This window comes from Microplitis mediator, chromosome 7, assembly GCF_029852145.1.
Source record: "Microplitis mediator isolate UGA2020A chromosome 7, iyMicMedi2.1, whole genome shotgun sequence".
Lineage (NCBI taxonomy): Eukaryota > Metazoa > Arthropoda > Insecta > Hymenoptera > Braconidae > Microplitis > Microplitis mediator.
Window position 1 is genome coordinate 1804727 of NC_079975.1, and position 24937 is coordinate 1829663.

Sequence of the window (24937 nt, forward strand, 5' to 3'; positions counted from 1 at the left end):
TACAAATTGACGTAAAAAATGGAAAAGTCCGAAGTTGACGGAAATTTGACGAAAAATTCAACGAAACATTTGTACAGTAAACTTTTGCTCAAGTAAAATGTGCTATTAGGGGTCGCAAAATTTATCACCAGGGTCCAGTTCTCTCGTTCCTTATTATGGAGGTAGAGGTCTCTACCCTCCTATTCCTCATCCACCGTAAACTTGAATATACCATATCTATACATACTTTTGATGTATAGTAAAAGCAGCAAATGTTGAAGCGAATATAAAAAGTAAAAAAGTAAAACAGTAAAGCGACAATGGATTGACATACAGGAGTAAGAATAACGATAATAATAATAATAACAATAATAATAATAATAATAATAATAACAATAACAATAGTAGTGTAGTAATAACAATAATAATAATCATCAGCATCATTGTCATCGCAGTGTAATTTCAATATATACGTATAGTTAAACATATCTATATATATATACTTATGCGTATATATGCATAAGGCCTTTGAAGATGGCGACGTATTTAAAAAGAACGTCAAAATTGTACGATCTAACGGTGACACACACGGCAGCAACATCAGATAACATTAATTACAGTGACTTGATGTGTCCAGTTTGTCGCGGAATATTAATCGAACCAGTGACACTACCCTGCGATCATAACCTCTGCCTGAGATGTCTCAAAGGTACATTCAAACACAACAGTCTGAGCTGTCCTATGTGCAGAATCAGAGTCGGATCATGGCTCAGAACAGCCACCAAGTCTGAAACTCTCGTCAATAACAACCTCTGGGAGTTCATACGATCAAATTACCCTAAGGAAATTCAGGATAGAAATAATATTACCATTAATGATGTTCCTCATATTAATAATGAGTCTGGTGAGTCACTTTTTTGCATATATGTTGTGTAGTTCCAGACAGAAGAAGTAATAATGAAGGAAAAAAAAAAACAATCATTTAACCTCCAATCATTATCACTTTTATGTACGAATTTATTTGTTTTGTTTTCGGAGCGGAAACAAAATTGTTTTGGAAACTGATTAGAATTTTTTATGACTGACGTTAGATGACGGCTAATAATTTTTTTATTTTATTTTCAAAATTATGAGCTAGAAAAAAAATATTTTGAAAAATTGCAGGTGTAGTTTTTTTCATTTTCTACATGTGCATTTTTTTATATTTTTTTTTTTAAGAGATTTAATGAAAAAAAAAATGATAATTATTAATTATCTGCGAACCGGGATCATATTTTTTAAAAATACTGGAGTTAGCCGACTAATAATTACTGGATTTTTTTAAAAACGATAAAAAAATGCATTTATAGTTTTTTTAATTTTCTACATGTGCATTTTTTTATTTTTTTTTTTTTTTATTGCAATAGAACTCGAAAAAAAAATCCTAAAATTATTAATTGTCTGTTAACCAGGATCATTTTTTTTTAGATACTGAAGTTAGCAGACGTCTAATAATTTTTGGATTATTTTTTTAGACGATAAAACACAAAAAAAAATTTTTTGAAAAAATTGCACCTGTAGTTTTTAAAATTTTCTACGTGTGCACATTTTTATTTTATTTTTTTGCAATTGATTTGTTGAAATCCGATAATTCAAAAATTTTTAAATGTCTGCTAACTTCAGGATCATATTTTTTTTACGTCAAAAAAAATTGTAAATTTAAGCTCAAATTTTTTTCACAAAACATTGAAATTTTGGAGTTAAAAATAAAATTTTGTCATAAATAAATTTCGTACATAAAATAAATTTTTCATAAATGATCCTGAAGCTAGCAGACAATTAATAATTTTTGGATTTATTTTTTACCATATCAATTAAAAAAAAAAAAAAAAAAACTAAAAAAATGCACATGTAGAAAATTAAAAAAACTACAAGTGAAATTTTTTCAAATATTTTTTTTTTTATAATTTATTGTTTAAAAAATAACCAAAAATTATTGGACGTCGGCTAACTTCAGTATCATTTTTCATAATTCTCAAATTTTAATTATTTACTCAGTAAAAAATTCTAAATAATTTCTCATGCTCCAAAAATATTAAAAAAAAAAAATACTGAACAAATAATATTTTTATCAGATTACACTCAAAACATATTGAGCGGTGGTGAGATTCATTGTGGATACGAATTGCAACTAAAATTAGCCGAACAAGAAATGTTACGTCAACGTGAATCCGAGAGACTGGTAAATGAACAATATCTACGTAAATTACATGAACAAGAGACCGATGATAAGCAGAAGCTCGCGCAATATGCGCAGGATCGACTATTGGCGCGTTCGCTTGCTAAAAAACAATTATTAGATAAAGAGAAAACAATAAAATACTACAATGACTGTTTGAAAAACACGACTCATCAAGCCAGCAAGTATCTGGTGCCTCAGTCGGGCGAGTGTTTGCAGAACGACCGTCTGCAGTTCAACAACAACAACAAACAGCTGCTGCTACCGGCCTCGGACCCGCTGCAGTTGAATAATCATCTGTTCAACCTCAACAATATCAACATCAAAACGAATTCAACCAACATATTGTCGAGGAATATCGATAATGATATTCGTATGTCCAATAATATTAATCTAATAGCAACAAAACTCCAGCCGATTGACACCAGACAGAGTTTCTGCAGCAAGCCCTCGTCTATTGTGAGAACTAAAGACTGCTGTCAGGTGACACCCTCGTCCTCCTTGTCCTCGACGCTGCTTATTCCTAATATTCTTACGCTCAAACAGCAGACGTTGATGCCTAAAATAAATGCCTACATAGCAACCGAACCGAGTTGCTCTAATTCTAAAATATATGGAGACCAGAACGAAGAAGAACTCCGCGTACCCGCAGACCTGCTGAGTAACAACAAAAAAAATATCGCGATGGAAATTTGCGTTATGACAACCGGGACGGCGATGCCGAGCACTGGAATCACGACGATGCCGAGTGATGACAAGCAGCAGAGAGTCAGTGCGCAGAGCGCCGGTAGCCATGACAGCATAAACCCGGAGATTCATCATTTCAAACCCATTAAAATTTTGCCGCGAACGCCTTTGAAAGTAATGCCCGATGGGAGGCAAATAGACCCGAAAATTTTACGGGTAATTCCGGTTTTGAAGAGAATTTCAAATCCGGTATTTAGGACACCTTCCATTGGACATTTTAGACGCATCGGTTGTACCTGGAGTGCATTTAAAGGTAATTTTTTTTTTTAAAGAAACCAGATAATAATTTTATGGAAAAATTATTTTTATTAAATGATACTGAAGTTAGCCGACGTAATAATTTTTGGATTTTTTTTTAGACGATAAACCATAAAAAAAAATTTTTGAAAAAATTGCACATGTAGTTTTTTAAATTTTCTACATGTGCATTTTTGTGGTTTTTGTTTTTTTTACAATTGATTTGTTGAAAAAAAATCCGAAAATTACTAATTGTCTGCTAACTCCATAAATTTTAATGACACTGAAGTTAGCAGACGTCTAATAATTTTTGGATTTTTTTTTAGACGATAAACCATAAAAAAAAATTTTTGAAAAAATTGCACATGTAGTTTTTTAAATTTTCTACATGTGCATTTTTTTGGTTTTTGTTTTTTTTACAATTGATTTGTTGAAAAAAAATCCGAAAATTACTAATTGTCTGCCAACTCCATAAATTTTAATGACACTGAAGTTAGCAGACGTCTAATAATTTTTGGATTTTTTTATTAGACGATAAAACATAAAAAAAAAATTTTTGAAAAAATTGCACCTGCAGTTTTTTAAATTTTCTACATGTGTATATTTTAATTTTATTTTTTTGCAATTGATTTGTTGAAATACGAAACTTCAAAAATTTTTAAATGTCTGCTAACTTCAGGATCATTTCATTAATTAATTTTAAAAAATATGAATTAAAATACCGAGTTATTATCAAAGTAAAAGTATCACTGGCACTATTACATTACGTTCAAATGAGCACTCATATTAATTGTAAGCTAGTTTATCAGCTTAGATAAGTTTTTTATTGTTTACTATCAGCAGATTAATTAGTAATTTTTATTTATCGGACTTGAAAGACTGAGACTCAAGTTCTGACCCTCTGAGTATTTTTGTAATCGAACGCTTTTATTCAAACTCTTTCAAAGAGAGATTAATTCTAGTTATCAATTATTTATTTTTAAAACAGACGATTTATTGCTCACAGTAATTAATTTTATTGCACTGTATTGTTTATAAAATTACGGTCACTTAAAAATCAATTCTTATCTCATACTTACTCCCATTCCTCTTTTCGCTTATTACTGATGATCCTGAAGTTAGCAGACATTTAAAAATTTTTTAATTTTCGTATTTCAAAAAATTAATTGCGAAAAAATAAAATAAAAATATGGACATGTAGAAAATTTCAAAATCTACAGGTGCAATTTTTTCAAATATTTTTTTTTTTCATAATTTATTGTTTGAAAAAAAATCAAAAAATTATTAGACGTCTGCTAACTTCAGTATCATTTATTACTGACCTTTTATTTATAATTTTAAATTTGTCTGTCTGCTAAATTCACACTCATACTAATAGAATATTTTTAATTATTAATTATGTGACAGCTTATTAATAAATAAATAAATAATTTTAGGTCGAATAAGACAGGAAGCACGTGTCATAAATACATCACCAACGTGGAAATCCCCAAGCAATTCCACCGAACAAAATCAAACTCAATCAAAACCATCATCACAATCCCAAGTGTCTGCAGAATTAAACTCGCCGAAAAATAATCTTACAGCTTCCGAAGTAACTGTCGAGATAAATAAAAATTATCCAGGAAATAATCGCGTAACAAACGGGATGACATCGCCATCAACACCACCACCAACCTCAACATCGTCGACTTGTTTTACCGCCAAAACAAATAAAAAGTCAGACAAATCCAAGACAAAATCAAAGTCCCACAAAAATGGCGCTCTGAAACGTAACAAAAATATCCTCGATGATTCACAAGCTAATGACAGCTCGTCCATTGCTACCGCAGCTGCGTCTTTGTCATCAGATTGTCAGGAAAAAATAATGAATCCGTCATTTGTTGATAGCGAGTCGCAGGCGATGGAAAATATCGCGGAGAGAATAAAGAGACGCAAAGTTTATTTTGACATGTCCAACAAAGATGACAATAATGATGATGATGATGATGATGATGATGATGATGATGATGATAGCAAAGTAAAAAGTAAGACCCGTAAATCATCACGTAAATTAATGAGCAGCAAAACGATAGCCGATAATTCGACGGATAGAAAAGTAACGAAGTGTAAAAAAAGTACGCGAAAGTGCGCAAAGCGCCCGCGAGTTTCGAAGATCAAGCAGAAGGACTCGAGTAATGACAGTCGTGATAAATTAACACTTGATGATGATGATAACAATAAAGTGACATTGACACGCAAGCGTACAACGAGAAGTTCTGTTAGAAGTTTTAAGTTTATAAGAAATGATAGTACTGATAATGATAATGATAATGATAACAATAATGACAATGATAATGATAACAATAATAAAGTAAATGGAGTAAATGGTAATAATAATAATGATGATGATGCTGACAAGAGTGATCTGTTAAATGAACGCGTGGTAATTGAGGAAGAAAAAATATCCAGGACTTTGCTGCAGGAAAAACAAGACTACGAATTAGCCAGAAGATTGCAGGCTGAGTTTAATAAAATGGAACTTGGAATTTCCAGGAGAACGAGAGGTTCTAAACGGGCTTCAAATTGTCCTGATGATTTGATTGCTCTCAGTGCTGCTGGGGTGGGGAAGAAAAATAAACGCGTTAATGGGAAATTATCTTTGGCTAATCCGAGTAATTCTACAACAACAACAACATCAGCAACGACCCCCGCCATCAGCAGCAACATTAAATCGCGACGTAAACGCGATTAGAAATTGGTTATTTTAAAAAAATTATTTAAAGGAAAAAATATTTGAGTTAATTACGACTGTAATTAACTGAGGGCGGGAGAATTTTAAAATCGGTGGTAATGGAGAGAAAATAAGAATGATGTTAAACGAAACATGAACAAAACCTTCCAGCTTGTTTTTTTTTTTTTATTATTAATATTATGATTAATTATGAAAATTATTATTATTGTTATGTGGAGGATGCGAGTGTAATTAAGTAATTTTAAAATGTATGAGATAACTTTGCGTACCTGGTTAGTGTGGGGGGCCGCATTAAATTTAATGTAATGGTATCTGGACATTATTTATTGTTTTTTATTTTTTTATATTGTTTTTATTTTATTGTTATTATTTAGTTTAATCATTGGACTGTAGGTTTAATTGGGAAGAATTCATTCTGGTTTATTTATGATTCTGAAGTTACCTGGGGTCTAATAATTTTTTTATAAACGATAAATTATAAAAAAAAATATTTAGAAAAATTGCACTTGTAGTTTTTGAAATTTTCTACAAGTGGATATTTTTAGATTTTTTTTTTTGTCATCAATTTGTTGAAAAAAAAAAAATCAAAAAATTGTCTGCGAACTTCAGGATCATTATTTGTGATACTGAAGTTAACCGACGTCTAATGATTTTTTATAAAACGATAAATTATTAAAAAAAAAATATTTTAAGAAAATGCACCTGTAGTTTTTTAAATTTTCTACAGGTGCATATTTTTAGTTTTTTTTTTTTGTAATCGTTGAAAAAAAACCCGAAAATTTTTAATTATCTGTTAACTTCAGGGCCGCGGTTTATTTTTATTTTTCTTTAATTTTAGGAAACGGATATTTTTTTTGCCCAGATTTGTTTTGAGTTAAATTTCAAATTTTTAATTTGACTGTCAAAAAAAAATACGAGTTTGTAATTTCGTAAGAAATTTTTATCTCCGAAATTGACGGAATTTTTCACATCCACATAAAGGATTAAAATTTAATGATACGAAATTTTATTAAAAAAAATCCGGGTATTAATATAAAATAAATAATTTATATTTTTAAATAATCGGTTATTACTTACTCATAAATATGATCTCTAAGCGCCAGTGAATTAAAACATTAATTTAATTATTTATAAAAAAAAAGAAATTGATTTTTAAAACCAATTTTTTCAAAATTTAAAACCAGAATAACTTCTTGAAAAAAAATATGAATTTAATTTATTATTTGAATTCAAGTTTAAAAATTTATCAATGGTTTTTTTTTATGACATGTCATATATTTTTTTTTATTTAACCATATGTTGAATTGGAACATAAATATTTTATCAAAAAAATAAATAAATAATTATCATATACAAATTATACATATTTTAAATATGTTACAAACTATTTATTTAATCATGTAAAAATTTTTCTTTTTTCATTTATTTATTTTTTAAAAATATATTTACATAAAAATAAAATTTATTATTTTATTTAAATTATAATTAAAACTTCAGATACTGTTGCATTAATTTTACTGAAAAAATGACGTCTATGTAACGTAAAAAAAAAAAAAAAAAGTTTTATAAAAATTAATAAACATAAAATAAAACTTGTAAATTTTGTGTGCGTGGTTTTTTTTTTTTTTTTAAATACAAAACTAAATTTGTAAATTTTGTGTGAGTGATTTTTTTATCTCATTTATTGTACACAGTATTAGGATTAATTATTTTATATCATCTATCATCTACTGATTTATTATTAATTTCAATAATTAATTATTAATATAACAATTAATGAGCTTCGTTAATAAACGTTTTTTTTGTTTTATACATATTAAATATATGAGTATTTTTAAAAGCTAAAAAGGATGTAAATCCTGCTGCCATAAATATATTTTCGATAGCTGTTGTCATTAATAAATAATAAATTAGTAGATATACATATTGATTGATGAATTAATAAATAAAATTAAAGTTGAAATGAAAAAAAATTAATAAATACAAGAGAAATAAAAAAAAAATTAGTTGCGTATGCGCGGGATTTGCGCAAGCTCGGTAACGCGGGTGCAATTGACAAAATGATACACGGACACATACATATATAGATGTAGATATATATGTTTATTTTTTTATATAATTGTTCGTGAATTATTTTAATTACAGTAAATAATTTAATCATTTATTGAACAATTTTAATTCCCAATGGCAAATTATTTTTGAATCATTAACTATTGATAATATATATATATGGATATATATATTTTTATGACAAATTTGATTGATTAAAATAATAATTGATTGTTGTTAGTTTTCATTTTTAATCACAAGTTTTTTTAAATTAAAAAAATTTTTTTTGACACTAAAAAATTCACAGTGAACGCGGATTAAATTTGGAGTAGATCATTTTTTATTTTATTAATTTCCTATGGAGAAAATTGACTCCAAAGAGAAGTTTATTTTAACTTTTGAACTTCGGAGTGAATGCGGATCGAAGGAAAATTTACATCACTCCGAAATTTGCTAAAAAAAACTCCGTATTTTTTTAAAACTCCGATTTGAGTAAAATCCGAATTAACTCCAATTTTTCACAGTGTAAATATCAAAAATACGTAATTTTGAAATTAAATACTTTCAAATTTTTATTTGAAAACTAAAAAAAAAGTAACAATCCCTGATTAAACAACTGAATTCGACCGAATTAAAAATTTTAATTCTGTTATATTCTGTCGAATTCTGCAAAACAGAATTCAACTGAATTGAAAATTTGAATTTGAATTAAACAGAATAAAACCTATTCAAAAATTTCAAATTCGTTTTAATTCAGTTTAATTAAGATTCAGAACCAGAAATTGGAGAATTATTTTCGAATTAATCAGAATTAAACCAAATAGAATTATTCAAATTCGTTTTAATTTCGACAAATTCTGGTTTTTCTGCCGAATAAGACAGAATTCATTTTTAAGTTAGGTACCGAATTAACAGAATTTATCTGAATTAAATAGAATTAAAAATTTAATTCTGTTTAATTCGATCGAATTCAGTTGTTTAATCAGGGAATTTCTAAAATTTTAAATGACAAATTTGTAATTAAAAAAATTTCTCAAATCCCGTAATAAAAATTTCAACTTCCGTTACCACAAAAAAAAAAAAAATTACAAAGTAAATAATAAATAAATTCTCTAAAATTTGTGATACTGAAATTAGCTGACGTCTAATAATTTTTTTATTTTTTAAAAAACGATAAATTATGAAAAAAAAAATGCACTTGTAGTCTTTTAAATTTTCTACATGTGCATAATTTTAGTTTTTTTTTTTCTTCAAATTTAATTGTTCAAAAAAAAATCAAAAAATTTTTAATTGTCTGCTAACTTCAGTGTCATTAAAATTTATGATCCTGAAGTTAGCAGACATTTAAAAATTTTTGATTTTTCGTATTTAAATAAATCAATTGTAAAAAAATAACATAAAAATATGCACATGTAGAAAATTTAAAAAACTACCGGTGCAATTTTTTCAAATTTTTTTTTTTTATCTTCTATCGTCTAAAAAAAAATCCAAAAATTATTAGACGTCTGCTAACTTCAGTATCATTAAAATTTATGGAGTTAGCAGACAATTAGTAATTTTCGGATTTTTTTTCAACAAATCAATTGTAAAAAAAACAAAAACTAAAAAATTGCACATGTAGAAAATTTAAAAAACTACAGGTGCAATTTTTTCAAAAATTTTTTTTTATCTTCTATCGTCTAAAAAAAAATCCAAAAATTATTACGCCGGCTGACTTCAGTATCATAAAAATTTTCGATATCTTAACAGTAAAATAAATTATCAAATACTGAGTAGACTCATCTAAAAATAAAAATCATCTCAATCTAAATCTAGATCTAGATCTGCAAGTTGATAAAAACTTGTAAATAAAAGTGTCTAATTACTCATCCTCTGCTAATACAGCGAAAGATCAATTGAATAGCCAGTAATAATTTAAAGAAAACTAAAAATTTCTAGCGTTTTAAAACTAACTAGAGTCCATGCTACGCATTACTACTATGGATTAGCGCAGTTACGTGATAGATTTACGGTAAAAATTCTAATTACGATAATTAAATAAATAATAATTATAATTCCGTACTAATAATTAAATGAAGAATAATAAATATGATAAGTAAATAAAAGGGAGAATGAATTGACGGCAAGTAAATGTGTGTGCTTTGCTCACGTGTGATTTTTAGTATGAGACTATTTTATACGTCAGTATGTAAGATACAGATAAATTTAAAAAATGACAAGTTTAATAAAAACAATTAAAAAATAAACTCTGATTGTAAAGTAAATAAAAAAAGTTTAAATGTTAAATAAATAAATAAATAAATAGAAATACGAGCGTAAAAAACTAAACTATCGAGCGCACTGTACTCGTGACTAAAAAAATAAAATAAAATGATAATAATAATTAAAGAAAGTTAATTTAATTTAATTGTAGAATAGTTATCCAATAATATGATGATGTTTCTCACCATAAAATAATCAAGACAAGAATACTTACAACCACTACACACTTTGATATTTATTTCCATTACTTGGTTCTTTTTAATGAACTGTTTTCTTTGTAGGTCAAGTAGTTAGTAAAATAGATCTCTCATACTTTATTATTTTTTTAATTTTTCTTTTTTTCGCTCTTTATTTCTTTTTGTTACAATTAATTTTGCTTGAGAAAATACAGATTTTATTTTTTATTGTTGTAATTATTTAGTGACATATTTTTTTTTTTGGATCTTTTATCAAATAGGTGAGAATTTAATTATTTTTAAAATAATATTTATTTGCGGGAAAACTGGAGTTGGATTGGAGTTGAGGAGAGATGAGATTTTTTTTTATTTTGTTTAAACTGAGGAGGTTTTTAATTTCTGGACAAAGAACTCGAATTTATTGACGCGCCAATATGGCAGACATTTTTTGTGGATAAAAAAAATTTAGTGGAGTTTTGATATATTTTTATATTATATTTAAAGTGATAAATAAAAAATTAAGCGTGATGAATAATTCTTGGAGAATAAAAACTTGCGGTTTTATCGATTTGCAAAAAAAATTGGAGAATTTAAATTTTAAATGAAGTCTATAAATAATAATATTGAGAATTTACTTTAAAATTTTTTACTGTAGAAACTGTTGGATTTACGATATAATTGATAAAGACCTTTTTTGTAGAGAATTCAATTTCCTACAACATTACTCTCATATATTTTTATCGTATCTCTAATAATTTAGCCAGTATTTTAATTTAAATCAAACCAAAAAAATTCATCACTAATAATTTTAAATTTTTCTTTAAATCAAAATATCATCCAAACTATCAAGTCTACACAAAAGTTACCAGAGGCCTTTTTTGTAGGAAATTTAATTTCCTACAAATTTATCTCAATACATTTTCCTCCTATCTGTGATAGTTTCCCCACAATAATAATTTTTCCTAGCTCCCAACTCCTACTACTATTTTTTCACTTGTCACCGCATTTTAATTTACAAAAAATAAATTTACCAAAAAAAATTATTTTCAATGCAACGGATTCCTCATCAATCCACAACCCCCCCCCCCATTTTTTTTTCAAATTCCCTTCACCAAATCGTCAAAAAAAATTATTTACTCCAAAAACAATGAAAACTTCACTCGACTTTCCATTAAAAATTCAAATTTTTCCCACATCATAAAAATATATCAATCAATAAATATATAATATATATAGTGATTAAGTGATTATTAATTAAGACCGTAGTATCCCGTATTGTCAGTACATTACTATACACATTATTTTGCCGACTTAAGTACAGAATCATTATCCAATAGTCCGACAACCAGGGCCGGGTGTCGTAACACTGTGACGTTGCGATTACATCATATCATCACAACCGTTTACCCAATAAATACCCCGGCTTACCCATCTATTTACAACTACACTCGCGCTCTATTACATCTACTCCAGTACAAGCTGCATTACATCCACTCTCCCAAACCACTAATTTAAATCCTATTTCAAGGTAATTAATTATTTATAATTAACCATTACTAATTAATACTGGCCCTGGGTACTCCCTGATCTTCACTAACGCAATCACATTATTGTCTCAATTTTTAATAATTCATTTTAACAATCAATCGGTAATTGAGTTGCCCGAACGATATTTAATCGCGCAAATGAATTAATAATTTAGTATACAAGTTAAGAGGTCGAGTGAAACTGCTGTGATGTAATAGTTGTTCATGTAATAGAATGTAATCTATTATGCATATATGTATGTGTATATATGAAGATTACTGTCAACAGTAGCATTTTTTTTGTTTACTGTACAAAATTATTTTGAATAAATTCAAACAAAATTTCAAATGAAGCGCCAAAAGTAAAATTTCAAAACTCGCGGGAAAAATTTTGTAGCTAAATTTTGAAATTACGTGAAAAAGTTTGATGACTTTGTTGAAAATTTAATGGCCTGTGACAAAGTCTGAACCAACGAATCGATGAATTCAAAATTTGAAAAGCTACAGGCATTTTTAAAAAAAAATCATGGAAAATAAATTTAAATATTTTTCAAAATTTTATGCGGTACAAATTATATGACTGATGGTAAAAAATATTTTTAGATAATAAATTTAACACCAAATGGACCAAATTAATTTTTTTTCCAAAGGTCATTCATAAAGAAATTTTATAATTATAATTAAGGGCTGCACCGGATAAGAATTTTTTTAAATGCAGAAGCTGCAACATAAGACATTGTTTCAAAAAAAAAATTTCCAATTATTTTCTTAATTTACCAAGGACTCAAACGAAAAAATTTTTCTTCCTTCAAAATTTTGTAGTAAACGCTCTGTCTAGGTGTTCAAATTGGTTCCATGCGTTTTGAGCACCTGACAAAATATCTCTGGACAAAATATCCCCAGTTTTGTGTCAGTTTTTTTAGCTTTTTTCACTATTTTTGCTTTCTTTTCATGGGGATATTTTGTCCGGAGATATTTTGTCGGAGATATTTTGTCAGGTGCTCAAAACGCCTGATACCGTTCAAATAACCTCACCCTTCTTTAAAGTTCAATAATTTTTGACTTCCAAAATTTTTTTGAACTGTAAACATTATAAAAACCCATTTTTCTCAAATCTTATTTTACCCCTAATTTCCTTATACTAAATAACTTTGAACAGCCACCAAAAAAAAAGTTATATATATAGAATTGTTTATTAAATATGTAATTAAAATATTTAGTGCAGTAGAATAAGTGATAAGAGATAAAGATCTTATAAGTAAGAAGTAACATTCAGTTAATTAAATTAGTAGTTGTAGTGGTTTTTATTCAGACATAAGTAGTAGTAACAGCTTAGTTAGTAGTTTAAGTATTTCAACAAGTAGAAGTAGAAGTAGTAGTGGTGAAGGTAGAGGTATTTAAATAAAATATGATACAATGTAACGCAATGAGCCACGGCGAGTGCAACGTGACTTAATAACCACGTGATTAACGTGACCAATCGAATGAGTCTCCGGGTATGTGGTCACGTTGCACTCGGCGTGGATTTCAAACGCGCTCTTTAGCCCCCTCGTCGACGAGTCGTTTAATTTTACAACTGTAGCTCGACGTTTTCAGACAAAATCAAATACTTGGTGTCTATGTGGTTTAATTTTTTTATTTTTTTGGCTTTTAATTGCTGATTTTTGGACTCGGGAACTTGGGTGAGTGATTACTTTGGGTCCGGATGACCGGTCGCGGGTGACAGTGATTTTCCAGTGCGTAGTTGACGTCTGTATTTACGCGCGGTCTAGATACGGCTTTTTAAAGGTTCGTTTTATTTTTATGAAATATAATAAAGCTGTTTTTTTTCTTTAGATTTTAATAAAGGTGAGAAAAAATGGAATCTTAATTATGGTATATTTTTTTTTTAATTAAAAATAAACCAAGAGCTGCAATTTAAAGGATTATTTTATTAAATCTTTAGAATTGATTACCTGAAGGAAATACCGACTGAAAATATCTCGTGTTAATTTTTTTTTTAATCTTTAAGCTTTATTAAAATTTTACTATTATTATTTTTTATTTAATTATTCATTGCTTTTTCAAAAAATATTACTATAAATTTCAAATTAAAGTTTAAACATAAATAACTCATTAAATATGCAGTCTACGAAAAAATTTAATGAATAACTTTTTATAGCAAATTTAATTTTCTGTAAATTTGTTTCTATACAACTTTACCGTATCTTCAATAGATAACTCGTGATTTCAATTTTTCTGTACTTAGTTCATAAATCTATTAAGACTCCAATTAATATTCTCTTGTTCAAATTCAAATTCTGACTAAACTATCAAAGATACGGCAAATATGTATCAGTATAATTTTGTAGTAAATTAAATTCTCTACAAAAAAGTATCAGGTAAATTTTTCCGTAAACTCAATTGTTTAGACACAATTTTAATTATTAATATTAATATGATTACTCCGTAAAATTAAAAAAAAATTTTTAATTTAAATAACTTATAAAATATTGAGTCTACAGAAAAATATATAGAATACTTTTTTTTAGCAAATTTAATTTTCTAAAAATTTGTTTCTATACAATTTTACCGTATCTATGATAGATAACTTGTAATTTCAATTTTTCGGTATTCAGTTCATAAATCAACTGAAATCTATTGATATTCTCGCGTTCAAACTCAAATTCTGACTCAACTATCAAAGATACGGCGAATATGTTTCAATACAATTTTATAGTAAATCAAATTCTCTACAAAAAAGTATCAGGTAAATTTTTTCGTAAACTCAATTGTTTAGACACAATTTAAATTTAAAGTCATAAATACAAAAATTTTAATTCCAATTTTTATTATTATTTTTTTTTATTGATTAAAATAACAATAAAAAAAAAATTATACCCAGTAAGATCCTAATTTAAATTAAAACAATAATTGCTCTTCTCTTTCACCAGCATCCCTACAAAGTTATCCAACCGTTAATTGTTTTAATTTGAATCAATTTATTCACCGATATATGAAAAGACTTTTCATTAAATTAAAATCACACCCAACAGTGACAAATAATAATATCAATAACACCAGTTATATTTTTTTATTATATATTTTAACCGATAACAGACAACAGACAATAGTTTATATTCAATGTCTATGACCTTGTATTACTGCAACTGATAAGTTTATCGATCGACCGGTGAAACCTATTGAGTAATATTTAACGCGATTGTAACCCAGTCTCTCAAAATATAATCCCGATAATTACTGTGTCGAGTTAAGAGAACTAAAAAGTTATATAATAAAACAATAGTCGGTAATAAAATATTCACTGGCTTACACTTTGTACTGATTTTATATTTTTAAATTTTATTTTATTGACCAGTAATTTTTTTTTTAAGCTCTAAAAATAAATTGTTATTTTTTTAAATTTTTTAGTCCAAAATTTCCACGTAATTACTCACTCGAAGCTCGCCGCGAATTTCTGTCTATTAAAAAATTTATAGTAAATTATCTATTTCTGAAATTCAATGCAATGTAATTATGTATGTGCAGTTAAAAATAAATGGGAAATTATAGAAATTAATGCTCGTACTATTAATGAAATGAGTAGACAAAGGATTATATTTGCAGTAATTATTTAAAATAAAACAAAGAGAAAGGGATCAAGTAAATGTATATAATAATATTTGCACGTTGCTATACACGTGACAAGCCGGTAAATATTTTAAAAAATGTATGTTTATATATATTTATATATATACAGGACTTTCTCTCTTACTGAATGCCCAGCGGCATCTATTACAGTATGATACGATAAATGTTAATGTGAGCCTTCATTATTACTTAATACTTGTAATGTTATATCATATATATATAAATATATAAATATATGTGTATGTGAGTGTGTAATTTTATAGCAAAATTTTTTTTTCTGTACAAAATTATTTAGTACAAATGCAAAAAAAATTTTGACGTCCTTAAGTGAAATTTTGAAAGCTCGAGGAAATAAATATCGTAGCTTCTGAAATTTTGAAGTTACGTAAAAAAGTTTTAAAACAATTTTGTTGAGAATTTAATGGGCTACAAAAAAGGTATTGGGCAACGAATCGATAAATTCAAAATTTGAAAAGTTATAGGCGTTTTTGTAAATGATTGAAAATTCGTTTTAGTATTTTTTTAAATTTCGCGGGACAAAATTATATGACACTTGTGGTCAATAGGGTGGGAAAATATTTTTAGATAGTAAGTAAAGGAAAGCAATACTTGGGTAATGTTATAAAATGGAAATACTTTTAATTAAAAGTTATTACGAGACGTAAATTTTGGAGTAAGCGTAAAAAAAATTTTATTGCAAACTGACAGACTTTAATGTATATTATAATGTATATATTTTGTTTTTAATGTAACATATAAGTGTCTAAGCACTCAATGCTTACAAGAATTATTTTTTTTTACTTTCAAAAACTTTTTACATTTTCAAGTACTTGCTAATAATTAATAATAAATTTCGGATTAATTAATTTTTCGTCATGGACATTGGGGCAAAAATTTATGTCTATACTATGTAATTTAAAAAAAAAATTTTGAGAACAAAATTTTGATGAAATTTTTTTTTACAATGGACTTAATATTTTTTTTCTAGAGTGGAAAAAGTTATTACACATGTACATGCATAGTAATTTATTTATTTAAGTGAAAGTGACGTAAAAAAAATGTAAAAAATGACTAAAGATTGAACTGGCAAAGATATGACCGGTAGTCGTCATAATAATCGTGGTCGAAGTGTGCCGAGCTGTAAAGGTATCAAAGATGCTTCGATCACACCCAATACAACTGCCAGCGGGACTGGGACAGCAACAACAACCGGCAGTGCAACAACTAGTGACAGAGGTAAACACACAGTTCACTGGTTCAGAAAAGGACTCAGACTACATGACAATCCCTCGCTGAGGGAGGGTCTCAGTGGTGCAAATACCTTCCGATGCGTTTTTGTCATCGATCCTTGGTCAGCTGGAAGTAAAAGTATCGGCATCAACAAGTGGAGGTTCGTTTACGATATATTATTTTTACCCGAGTAATTTATTGTAAGAACAATTTATATGTCACCACATATGCTCCTGTCATAAAAGTTTATTATAAATATATATATAATATATAAGAATTTGTTTTTAATTGTCTACAGATTTCTTCTCCAGTGTCTCGAAGATCTCGATGCGTCACTCAGAAAATTGAACTCGCGGTTATTTGTAATTCGCGGACAGCCGGCAGACGTGTTGCCGAAGATATTCCGCGAATGGGGCACCACTAATCTCACCTTCGAGGAAGACCCGGAACCATTTGGCCGTGCGAGGGACCACAATATCACTACCCTGTGCAAAGAACTTGGGATCTCTGTTCTGCAAATGGTTTCTCATACGCTTTATAAATTAGATGAGTAAGTTTTCATTCATTCCATTTTTTCATAGAGGAGACCGGGGTATGACGGCCCCCCTGAGTCGCTAATTATTTTTTGACTTTTGAACATCTGGTACAAATTATTCTGCTTATCTCGTACAAAATCGGTTTATCCGTTCAAGAATTATGAATATTTACATACATACATACGTACGTACGTACGTACACACATACATACACTCGGACATCATCGTGAAATTAGTCAGGATAGCTTCCTAGGACCTCGAAACGTCGACATCTGATGGAAATTCGATTTTCGTAAATCGGACCGAAACCAATAACTTCCCGAATTTTTGAAAATTTACAATTTTCTTAGCGGGAAGTTAAAAATCTGGAGCATGACGGCCCTCATTCCTAAAATTTTGTGAATTTTTTTTCAAATAACTACACGACCTTCCTCTGAAATATCATGGGTAAAAATTTTTAAAAATTTGATTTTTACCCCAAAATTTAAATTTCTCAAATTATATTTTTCAGTTTAAATAAATTTATTATTTAATATTTAGTCTGAATAAAATAATTTTTCTACTTAAATATTAAGCGAAAAATAAAACTCAGGTTTATTTTATTTTTTTTTTTATGCTTGTAAATTCTCGAGGATCACTAGAGTTACTCCAGAGTATGAAGAGCGCAGTAAAATAAATGAAAAAAATATTTTTCTAGTTATAAAATATATTTAAATAAATGGTATATGTTAAAATATATGTGACCGACAATAGCGCACCTGGCGCATCAAAGAGATTAAGAGATTCCCTGGAGAAATGGGAATGAAGAGGCTCGAATTATAACGAAGTATCAAACCGTGCGTGAGAATGAAACGCAAACTCTACGAGTCTGGCATTTAAACGTGTACTACTCCATCTTCAAAACGTGTGATAGATGTTTACGGATAAAAAAAAAATCAACTTTAGAAAAAAAAACTAACGATTTAAATGTATAGTATCTAGGTCGCCCATAAAATTTTTTTTGCGAAATATTTATGCATTGTACTCGAATAGATAACAAATTATATTTACCCATACACTCTTCGCTATCATATAAAAATATATATATATATTTTTTATAAATAACTGATGGAGAATTACATCCCCTTTGTATCTTTTGAATGTCAATAAACACATAAATAGACATGAATTTATTTTTATTCTGTCAGTGTAAGCTGAAAGAAAAAATATTTACATTTAAAATGAATAAAATTTCCGCTAAAATTTTTTTTTAAATTTAAACTGTAAAAAATCGGAAGTGAATATGGATTTTATTTAAACTCCAAATTTAATCCACGTTTATTCTCAAAATTTTTCCCAGTTGCTCTAAATAAATATTTTATATATAAAATAAAATAAATTTTTAACCGCGAAATTTAAAAGTTTTCGAAATTAGTATTTTTTATTGCGGTTCGTTTTACCCCATGTATTTTTCGTTGACAAAAAAAAATTTCAACAGCAAAATTTAAAAGTTACCGAAATTAGGATTTTTTATTACGGTCCGCTTTACCCCATTAATTTTTTGTTGGAAAAAAAAAATTTTAACAGCGAAATTAAAAAATTACCGAAATTAGTATTTTTTATTGCGGTCCGTTTTACCCCATTAATTTTTTGTTGGAAAAAAAAAATTTTAACAGCGAAATTCAAAAATTACCGAAATTAGTATTTTTTATTGCGGTCCGTTTTATCCCATGAAATTTTTGTTCGCAAAAGAAAATTTTCAACCGCAAAATTTAAAAGTTACCGAAATTAGTATTTTTTATTACGGCCCGTTTTACCCCATGGGTACTTTTGTTGATGAAAAAAAATTTTTTTTTTTTACTGAACAGAATTTTAGACAGAAATGGGGGAAAGCCGCCATTGACTTATCATCAGTTTCAAAGTATAGTCGCGGAAATGGACCCGCCGATTTTTCCAGTCCCGTCGATAACGGCCGAGAGTCTTGGCGACGCTTACACACCTCTCAGAGATGACCATGACGACTTATACGGAGTTCCGACCCTTGAAGAACTCGGTAAGACTCCAATCTAATTTTACTCCCAAAAATTTTCTATAAGGATTCCAGTAAAAATTTTTTTTTCATACCCAATTAATTAGTCAATTGTAAAAATTAAATCGGTGGCTCTTGCTGATGTAGTTTGAAAAATTGACAATCATATTAATGAATAATTAAGACTGTATTAGAAAAAAGTATAATGAGGGATCGATCAATGTAACGATCTAGTGGCAAAGAGACCGAATACAGCTGTCTAATTTTCCGCAGGATTCGATACAGAAGGTCTTCAGTCATCGGTCTGGGTCGGCGGTGAAAGTGAAGCATTAGCACGTCTAGAACGTCATCTAGGTCGTAAAGCATGGGTCGCTAGCTTTGGAAGACCCAAAATGACACCGCAGTCTCTATTACCCAATCAAACAAGTTTATCACCTTATTTACGATTTGGTTGTCTCAGCACCAGACTTTTTTACTACCAGCTTAGAGATTTATATCGAAAGGTTTTATTTTATTCATTTATTTTATCCTCATCAATACGTAATTAATAAATCGCGTTACTAATTCCAAAAGCCATTATACTTTTATTCGCCAATTTGGTTTTTGGGAACTTCCATTAGCCAAAAGGGCGTAGAAAAATGTAAGTCCTCATACATCATATATATAATTAATATATTTATTTAGATAAAAAAGGCGTCGCCACCGCTGTCATTACACGGGCAATTGCTGTGGCGGGAATTTTTTTACTGCGCGGCAACTAAAAATCCAAATTTTGATCGGATGCAAGGCAACCCGATTTGTTTGCAAATTCCCTGGGATAAAAATAATGAAGCTTTGGCCAAATGGGCAAATGTAAGTTATTTTAATATTTAAATAAATAAATTTGGTAAACTTTTTTTCTCTTTTTGAGATTTTGGAAATCGATGCTCGGGAATTTGGGATTTGATTTTTTCGGTGTTATTGTTTGAGGTTGATATAAAAATTAGAGGGCTTATGTAATTGTATAGTTTCAATGACGAGTGTGTTGCGAAGACATAAAAGCTGAAAAATATCGATATTTAATCAAATTATCAAAATAAAAAAAAATAAAAAATTCGTAAGTTTTGTGTACTTGACTTTCAATTACGATTGTGTCTAAACAATTGGATTTAGGGAGAAAGTCACCTGATACTTTTTTGTAGAGAATTTAATTTCCTATAAAATTGTATTGATGTATATTTATCGTATTGTCAACAGTTTAGTCAGAATTTAAGTTTCAAAACTAGAACACTAATGGGAGTAGAGTTTTTAATTTATCTATGAACTGAATACTTAAAAATTTAAGTTACAAGTTATCTATCAAAGATACGGTAAAATTGTATAGGAATAAATTTATAGAGAATTAAATTTGCTAAAAAAAGTTATTCTTTAAATTTTTCTATAGACTCAATATTTAGTAAGTTATTGAATTTTAATCATAAAAAAATGAAGTTCAAAAAAACAAATAAATTTAATTGTTTTCTGTAAATAAAAAACACGTAATTGGTAGAATAAAAATTGAGCTATTAATATTTTATATAACAATGTAATTTGTTATATTTAAACATTATCAGGGTCAAACAGGATTTCCGTGGATAGACGCAATAATGACGCAATTGCGTGAGGAGGGTTGGATTCATCATCTTGCTCGTCATGCAGTCGCTTGTTTTTTGACAAGGGGCGATCTCTGGATCTCCTGGGAAGAAGGGATGAAGGTAAAAAAATAAACACACTGTTAAAATGTGTCCCGCTCGTACGTGAGTCCAATACCAACTCCAAGTAATCACAAGCTCATAAATTTTCCCTTAATATCCGCAATCTTATTTTTAAAATCACCCCAACTTACGCTCTACACCTTAACAAACAAAATCTATAAATATATGTATATATATAATATAATAAACAATTAAATTTACCACTTACTGTTGAAAGATATTCGACCAACTATTACTCGACGCCGATTGGTCTGTCAATGCCGGCATGTGGATGTGGCTCTCATGCAGTTCATTTTTCCAACAATTTTTTCACTGCTACTGCCCAGTGCGCTTTGGCCGCAAAGCCGATCCAAATGGTGATTACATCAGGTAATTTATATCTCTATCATTTCATTTAAACTCTACACTGTAAAAAATTTGCGTAGTGAATGCGGAGCAGATGACTATTTTTTTAATCCCTTCTGAGTAAAATTCACTCCGAACGGGAGTTTATTTTAATATTCAAACTCCGAATCAGAGTGAATGTGGATTTACGTACCTGAAGATCGGAACGTTTTTCGCGGAACAAAAATGAGAAAAAAGAAATGAAAAGTAAAAAATATACCGGATCTAGATTTCAGAAATATTTCGCACGTCACCCAAAAATAACAGGCCACCCCAACTACCCCTAAATTCGCCTTTAGACACAAATTTCATGAATTATTTTCAGTTTCATTGCGTGAAAAACGTTCCGATCTTCAGGTACATGTGGATTTAAATAAAATCCAGTTCACTCCAAAATCACTCCTGACAAAAACAAACTCCCCCTTTACTCCGTAAGCGAAGTGATTTTTTTTCAACCTCCGGGTTTGAATTTGTATTTAAATAAAATCCGCAATCAGTCCGAATTTTTTCCAGTCTTCGAGCGAATCGGCTCATAATTTTAAAAAATCGATTGATTAAATTTGCCTTAAATTTTTTGTAAATTATGTGGGATAAAAAAAAATTTTAATTGCAATGGACATCTGGACAGACGATATTTACCAGTACTGAAAAATTACCCAACCCGTTACATCCACGAGCCATGGGTGGCGCCTCTATGCGTCCAGCGGTCTGCTAAATGTATAATAGGACGCGACTACCCATTGCCGATGGTGAACCATAGCAAAAGCTCACGTATCAACATTGAACGTATGAAACAAGTGTATCAACAACTCAGCAAGTACCGCGACAACGGTAAGTGTAAGTTGTCTCGTTAACAATTTGTTTATAAAAAACGTGCCTCGACATTTTCTCCCTCTCTCAGCAAAGCTGTCACATATATATAAATATAAATATATATAATATGTTATCTTGTACATCCTACCAGTTCATCTCTTTAGATTCCTCTATCTACCAGCAGTGCCCTAGTGGCTCACTACTGCTGGGTTTTACTACTTATACACTACCCTTGGCCCTAAGGCTGTAGCTCTCAAGCTCGGCTCTGCTCCCAATGCTCCACTTTACCCGAATCGATTCACCGCGTCTGACTGAGAGGGAAAATAACAGAGAGAGAAAGAGGGGGATGAAAATGTTCATGTAGCATTTAGGTAAGTAAGCTAGTGTTACTTGCTACCGATCATACTTTTGTAAGAATTGAAGAAGAGAAAAAAAATTTTTTTTTTTTTTTCATTCTTTATTTTATTATTATTCTTTGTCGATAACATAAAATTCAAGGAGACGATCGTGACTAACAAGACATTTTTATATATATTTTTTTTTTTTTTTATATTTTTTAAATTCACTTCACTTGGACTACGGGTTACTGCATGTACAGGAGTCATCGCTAACGGGGAAACAATAGGTAACAAATTATTTATTATTATTATTATTATTATTATTATTATTATTATTATTATTATTATTATTATTATTATTATTATTATTATTATTATTATTATTATTATTATTATTATTATTATTATTATTATTATTTCTTTTTAGTTAAATGCTCAGGGGGTTATCCCCGGTAGTCCGACTCTACCGAGGGCCTCAGCTGAGCGCCAAATCGTAACTGCTGCGATGCATCATCAACAAGATGATCAGCATGCGCAGCAGGCCAAGTTTCGTTGCCTTAGGAGACGGAGGGACCCGAGAATAACAGCCTTTTGCATCCGCGATGCCAGAAACTCAACTTGCGCTGAACAAGTTGGTATTCTAGCTAGTGCAGACACAAACGACTGTTTCATCCCTCCTAGGACGCCAACAATGAGGACGACAAGTTTGACACGGTAACCTGGGTAAAGTTTGCCAATTTCGAACAGGAGATCCTGATATATCTCGTGTTTGTGCTCTTCTTTAACCGTAATGTTATACTCAGCAGGAGCTGAAAACTCAATGACATAAATGTCACGAGCGGTTTTATCGAAGAGCACAATATCAGGTTTATTATGGTCGATTTTCCGCGTTGTTGCGAATGGCACGTTCCAATAAATGCGGCAACGGTCATTCTCAACAACTTGCGGAATATCTCCTGGCAGATAAGGCAGCACTGGTGTTTTATCGATACCGTGCGTATGTCTGAGGTGGTAGTAAAGTACTCGCAGAGCAGCATTATGACGCTGAATGTATGCACTTCTTGCCAGCACAGGACATGCTGATAAGAGATGCATAAGCGTCTCAGGATGTTGCTTACACACCCTACATGATGTGTCGGGTAGCTGCATCTGGAGTACTTTCGCACGGTATTCGAGGGTATTGATTACACCATCTTGGCAGGCAAAAATATATCCTTCGGTCTCGGACATCAGGCCAGCTGACTTAAGGAAGGAAAACGTCAGCTGGGTGGACAAGCCATGTTCACGCACGTGTTTAAAGAACACGCTGTGCATGGACTTGTCCATGTGTGTACTGAGCAGTTTTTGCTGCTCAGCATTCCTGACGACACTCTTAAATTCCTCCTTAGAGAGTTCAATAAGAGGGTTTACTCTTCCGAGACCGAGGGATTTTGCCGCGTACTTTGCTGCCTTATATAAGAACGCTCCCTTCTGCAGATTCTCATGACTATGAACAATCTGCATAAGGAAGTCGTTCTCATCTGCTGTGAAATTGACAACTTCGTATGTTAGACCCAAAACTAAACGATCGTGTAGACACTCCAAGCTCTGTAGACCTCTCCCTCCGATGTGCCGGGAAAGGTATAATCTGGTGACTGAGGATTTAGGGTGCATGCTCCGATTGATATTCATGACTTTGCGTGTCTTGATATCGAGATCTCTAAGCTCTTTTCGGGTCCATTTAAGGACACCGAAAGAGTAGAGTAGTACTGGGACAGCAAGCATGTTAGTTGCAGAGACTTTGTTTTTCCCGGAAAGTTCTGATGACCAGATTTTCCGGAGTCTCCGCCCATACTCGCTGCAGAGAGTCGTTTTGATTTTCGAGACATCCTGCATAGGACTCCCGTCAATCCCTAGATATTTGTACGACTCTCCGGCGTCAAGATGGTCAATGACGCTCCCATCTACTAACTCGATATCTTCGCGCAAATCAGAGCACTTACCCCTCACCAGATTAACGACCGCGCACTTGTCCAACCCAAAAGCCATGCCGACATCCCGTGTATACTCCCCTACAATGTTTAAGGCTGTCTGAAGGTGTTCCTCATCAGGAGCATATACCTTCAGATCATCCATGTAGAGTAAGTGGGTGATCGAATATTTCCGATCAGTTGGTGGGCCCACTGAGTATCCACGGGTACGGCGTAGCGCAACAGATATCGGCAGCAGTGAGATGCAAAACAGCAGAGGGCTTAGGGAATCTCCCTGGAAGACACCTCGCTTGTACTGTACAACTTCGGTCACACGTTTGTCGTTGCCACATGATATGATGAACCGTGTTCGCCAAAGTTGCATCGT

The 24937-nt window shown here is 30.2% G+C and overlaps 2 protein-coding genes across 8 annotated transcripts in view; both read left to right on the forward strand.

The window, feature by feature from the left end:
* The first annotated feature begins 252 nt into the window (after positions 1–252).
* Positions 253–7080, forward strand: LOC130671502 (myosin-G heavy chain-like). Its single transcript, XM_057475430.1, has 3 exons — positions 253–883; positions 2094–3197; positions 4618–7080. Exons 1-3 carry the CDS (start codon positions 514–516, stop codon positions 5913–5915), a joined length of 2772 nt encoding a protein of 923 aa, XP_057331413.1. The 5' UTR covers positions 253–513; the 3' UTR covers positions 5916–7080.
* A 4615-nt stretch (positions 7081–11695) lies between these two features.
* LOC130670833 (cryptochrome-1-like) overlaps positions 11696–24937 on the forward strand; it is a 30388-nt gene continuing 17146 nt past the window's right edge. The window contains exons 1-11 of one of the 7 annotated variants that reach the window (XR_008990435.1): positions 13464–13716; positions 16547–16948; positions 17087–17338; positions 19172–19356; positions 19606–19835; positions 20017–20184; positions 20925–21065; positions 21283–21434; positions 22078–22286; positions 22414–22633; positions 22861–22887. Coding sequence is in view for 6 of the 7 variants with exons in the window: in XM_057474394.1 (XP_057330377.1) it covers positions 16653–16948; positions 17087–17338; positions 19172–19356; positions 19606–19835; positions 20017–20184; positions 20925–21065; positions 21283–21434; positions 22078–22280; positions 22861–22887 (1654 nt within the window). In the remaining variant the exon portion in view is untranslated. Of the gene's footprint in view, positions 11931–13408; positions 13777–16546; positions 16949–17086; positions 17339–19171; positions 19357–19605; positions 19836–20016; positions 20185–20924; positions 21066–21282; positions 21435–22077; positions 22287–22413; positions 22634–22860; positions 22888–24937 lie in introns of those variants that run through there. The other 6 variants (XM_057474394.1, XM_057474397.1, XM_057474393.1 and 3 more) reach the window with 6 other exon arrangements.

Coding starts and splice junctions, on each gene's coding strand:
- LOC130671502 (XM_057475430.1), top strand. CDS start 514: ATGGCGACGTATTTAAAAAGAACGTCAAAATTGTACGATCTAACGGTG. Junction 884..2,093: donor TCATATTAATAATGAGTCTG/GTGAGTCACTTT, acceptor TATTTTTATCAG/ATTACACTCAAAACATATTG. Junction 3,198..4,617: donor TACCTGGAGTGCATTTAAAG/GTAATTTTTTTT, acceptor AAATAATTTTAG/GTCGAATAAGACAGGAAGCA.